This window comes from Pseudophryne corroboree, chromosome 2, assembly GCF_028390025.1.
Source record: "Pseudophryne corroboree isolate aPseCor3 chromosome 2, aPseCor3.hap2, whole genome shotgun sequence".
Classification (NCBI taxonomy): Eukaryota; Metazoa; Chordata; class Amphibia; order Anura; family Myobatrachidae; genus Pseudophryne; species Pseudophryne corroboree.
The window spans coordinates 1,044,364,804-1,044,369,412 of NC_086445.1; the positions used below are offsets into that span (position 1 = coordinate 1,044,364,804).

Here is a 4,609-nt window from a genome sequence, read left to right on the forward strand (position 1 = left end):
GGGTGCAGGCAGACGTGATATTTATGAGGTTAGCTGGATTTATATATTGCTGTGAATCAGGTGACAAGTGGTTGGGGCCCGGATCTGGTGAAATATCACCAGCTATCAGAAGCAGGACAGAGAGATAAAAGTAGCTATAGAAGGTTTGTGAATGTTTTTTATGGTAACAGGTTTTGGATGTTATTGTAAATTAGTAAAGATAAGCTCATGAGTGTTAAGAGGGGAGTGTATACTTGAGGCAGCAATGTGTACAGAGGAGTGAGCTGCAGGGAGAGTGAATGATGTAATTGCTTTGAAGAGAATACCATGGAGTGACATGCAGATAAACAATTTGTGGTACATGGTGTATTTGAAATAAAACTAAAGTTATTTTGGCTTATTAATGAAGTTGCAATTGTTAGAGTTATAAGTTCAGATACCTGCTTGCTGATTATGTTCATTTTCAAACACTTAGCATTGTGAACAATTTGTGTATGTGAATACACATTGACCAGCACAGCTGACCCTAGATTGTACCTAAAGGAATACTAAGGCTGATTAATACAGGCTACCAGTGAGGTAAATGTTTAGCTAATAACAGGTGATAATTTCAGGGCCGGCTCTACCAAAGGCAGCTTCAGGCGGCTGCCTTGGGGCGCTGGCACCTTGAGGGCACCACTGAATTCATCTAGCAAACAACTAAAGGCTGTCTCTATATGCGGCCTCCTCCTTTTACACTGCGCTGGTTGCTGCTGCAGGTCTAATCAGGTGCAACCGCTGCTATCCGTCTGTACCACATAGTGTCTCAGCGCTTCGTCCATACTGACACATGTAACATCAAGTCATGTGACGGCACATATCAGGCGATGTAACTAGTCTGCACCCGCAGTGTTACTGTAATGTTGCCGCCTGTAAGAGGAACCATGCGATGCTGGGGGGAAACAAGGAAACCGCTTTTAGGTAAGGAACCCATGGAGGTTCTGCGGGACCACAGACAGGACAGATCTTACAGCCCGATGGATGGTTTCACTTGTAACCAGCATAATAGGGAAACACAGGCACTGGGAATAATACAGAACATATGGAGGAGGGGGGAGGGGCAGTAATGAACTTACAGATTGGGGGATGGAACACAACAAGGCGCATACAGCTATATGTATGTGTGTGCCTATATATGTATGTATACAGATACCATTATAGGAATGTAGTTGGCATCCTGGCAGACGGGGGCAGAATCCAGACTCCTGTCAATGCCGACGCTGGAATCCCGTCAGCCGACATAATGTTAGTATGCTGGGGAGGTTTAGGCCTCAGAGGGGGGGGGGTAAGAGGAAGGGGTAAAGTCAATTAACTTAATTTAAAATGTCGGGATTATGGAGGTCGTGATGACACTGTCAGAGATATATATATATATATATATATATATATAGATAGATAGATAGATAGATAGATAGATATAGATATATCCCAGCATTAGGCAAAAAAGTGAAATTGGCCCCTCTGTGTCAGAATCAGAATATACAATTCCTAACATTAGATGCAGAAGAATATTAGCTGACTTAGGGGGCACCACCAACCATACAATGTCACCGCACATAGGGGGTCATTCCGAGTTGTTCGCTCGCAAGCTGCTTTTAGCAGCTTTGCACACGCTAAGCCGCCGCCTACTGGGAGTGAATCTTAGCTTAGCAAAATTGCGAACGAAAGATTAGCAATATTGCGAATAGACACTTCTTAGCAGTTTCTGAGTAGCTCCAGACTTACTCGGCATCTGCGATCAGTTCAGTCAGTGTCGTTCCTGGTTTGACGTCACAAACACACCCAGCGTTCGCCCAGACACTCCTCCGTTTCTCCAGACACTCCCGCGTTTTTCCCAGAAACGGTAGCGTTTTTTCGCACATACCCATAAAACGGCCAGTTTCCGCCCAGAAACACCCACTTCCTGTCAATCACATTACGATCGCCAGAACGAAGAAAACACCTCGTAATGCCGTGAGTAAAATACCTAACTGCATAGCAAATTTACTTGGCGCAGTCGCACTGCGGACATTGCGCATGCGCATTAGCGACTAATCGCTCCGTTGCCAGAAAAAAATAACGAGCGAACAACTCGGAATGACCCCCATTGCTGTTCATTTTATTTACTCGTCGGTAAGTCGACTTATACTCCTGTTAGAGTCCTGTGCACAGAATAGCCCTTGTGCGGAACCAAACATCCCCTTCTGGTTATAACGATTCCTGACATGTCAGCTAGCGTGTATACATAAAGAATAGTGTGTATACATAAAGTGAAAGTATATTGTGAACAGTCACAAACTGTTGTGACTTTGTTTATAATATACTTTATCACTTTAAAAGTCCCTGAGTGTTGTCCCTTTTCTCTGTATATGTAGAATGATGCAGTTCACCCCAGCCCTCCTAGTGGCCAACTGTATCTCCCCTCCGAGAGGTGGTGGTGTTGGTGGGGATTGCAGGTTAGTGGGCGCTAGGCTGGAGCTTTGCCTAGGGTGCAAGATCTGGGTGCAGAGAGATCTTGCACCAGCCCTGGGTAAATGACACTGTATCTGACTAAGCAAACACCAGCTCAGTATTAGAGATGAGCGGGTTCGGTTTCTCTGAATCCGAACCCGCCAGAACTTCATGTTTTTTTTCACGGGTCCGAGCGACTCGGATCTTCCCGCCTTGCTCGGTTAACCCGAGCGCGCCCGAACGTCATCATGACGCTGTCGGATTCTCGCGAGGCTCGGATTCTATCGCGAGACTCGGATTCTATATAAGGAGCCGCGCGTCGCCGCCATTTTCACACGTGCATTGAGATTGATAGGGAGAGGACGTGGCTGGCGTCCTCTCCGTTTAGAATAGATTAGAGAGACACTTGATTTACTAATTTTGGGGAGCATTAGGAGTACTCAGTACAGTGCAGAGTTTTGCTGATAGTGACCAGTGACCACCAGTTTTATTTATAATCCGTTCTCTGCCTGAAAAAAGCGATACACAGCACACAGTGACTCAGTCACATACCATATCTGTGTGCACTGCTCAGGCTCAGGCCAGTGTGCTGCATCATCTATTATCTATATATAATATTATATATATCTGTCTGACTGCTCAGCTCACACAGCTTATAATTGTGGGGGAGACTGGGGAGCACTACTGCAGTGCCAGTTATAGGTTATAGCAGGAGCCAGGAGTACATAATATATTATATAGTGAGTGACCACCAGACACACAGTGCAGTTTATTTAATATATCCGTTCTCTGCCTGAAAAAAGCGATACACACAGTGACTCAGTCAGTCACATACCATATCTGTGTGCACTGCTCAGGCTCAGGCCAGTGTGCTGCATCATCTATATATATTATATATCTGTCTGACTGCTCAGCTCACACAGCTTATAATTGTGGGGGAGACTGGGGAGCACTACTGCAGTGCCAGTTATAGGTTATAGCAGGAGCCAGGAGTACATAATATTATATTAAAATTAAACAGTGCACACTTTTGCTGCAGGAGTGCCACTGCCAGTGTGACTAGTGACCAGTGACCTGACCACCAGTATATATAATATTAGTAGTATACTATCTCTTTATCAACCAGTCTATATATTAGCAGCAGACACAGTACAGTGCGGTAGTTCACGGCTGTGGCTACCTCTGTGTCGGCACTCGGCAGCCCGTCCATAATTGTATATACCACCTAACCGTGGTTTTTTTTTCTTTCTTTATACATACATACTAGTTACGAGTATACTATCTCTTTATCAACCAGTCTATATTAGCAGCAGACACAGTACAGTGCGGTAGTTCACGGCTGTGGCTACCTCTGTGTCGGCACTCGGCAGCCCGTTTATAATTGTATATACCACCTAACCGTGGTTTTTTTTTCTTTCTTTATACATACATACTAGTTACGAGTATACTATCTCTTTATCAACCAGTCTATATATTAGCAGCAGACACAGTACAGTGCGGTAGTTCACGGCTGTGGCTACCTCTGTGTCGGCACTCGGCAGCCCGTCCATAATTGTATATACCACCTAACCGTGGTTTTTTTTTCTTTCTTTATACATACATACTAGTTACGAGTATACTATCTCTTTATCAACCAGTCTATATTAGCAGCAGACACAGTACAGTGCGGTAGTTCACGGCTGTGGCTACCTCTGTGTCGGCACTCGGCAGCCCGTCCATAATTGTATATACCACCTAACCGTGGTTTTTTTTTCTTTCTTTATACATACATACTAGTTACGAGTATACTATCTCTTTATCAACCAGTCTATATTAGCAGCAGACACAGTACAGTGCGGTAGTTCACGGCTGTGGCTACCTCTGTGTCGGCACTCGGCAGCCCGTCCATAATTGTATATACCACCTAACCGTGGTTTTTTTTTCTTTCTTTATACATACATACTAGTTACGAGTATACTATCTCTTTATCAACCAGTCTATATATTAGCAGCAGACACAGTACAGTGCGGTAGTTCACGGCTGTGGCTACCTCTGTGTCGGCACTCGGCAGCCCGTCCATAATTGTATATACCACCTAACCGTGGTTTTTTTTTCTTTCTTTATACATACATACTAGTTACGAGTATACTATCTCTTTATCAACCAGTCTATATTAGCAGCA

General features: G+C 44.4%; 1 protein-coding gene across 1 annotated transcript in view; it reads left to right on the plus strand.

Annotated features, from left to right (window-relative positions):
- Nucleotides 1-194, plus strand: part of FSTL1 (follistatin like 1) — a 93,573-nt gene extending 93,379 nt beyond the window's left edge. Inside the window, exon 11 of the mRNA XM_063953947.1 lies at nt 171-194. Within this exon, the coding sequence (XP_063810017.1) occupies nt 171-194 (24 nt within the window). The remainder of the gene's footprint in view (nt 1-170) is intronic.
- The last annotated feature ends 4,415 nt before the right edge of the window (nt 195-4,609 follow it).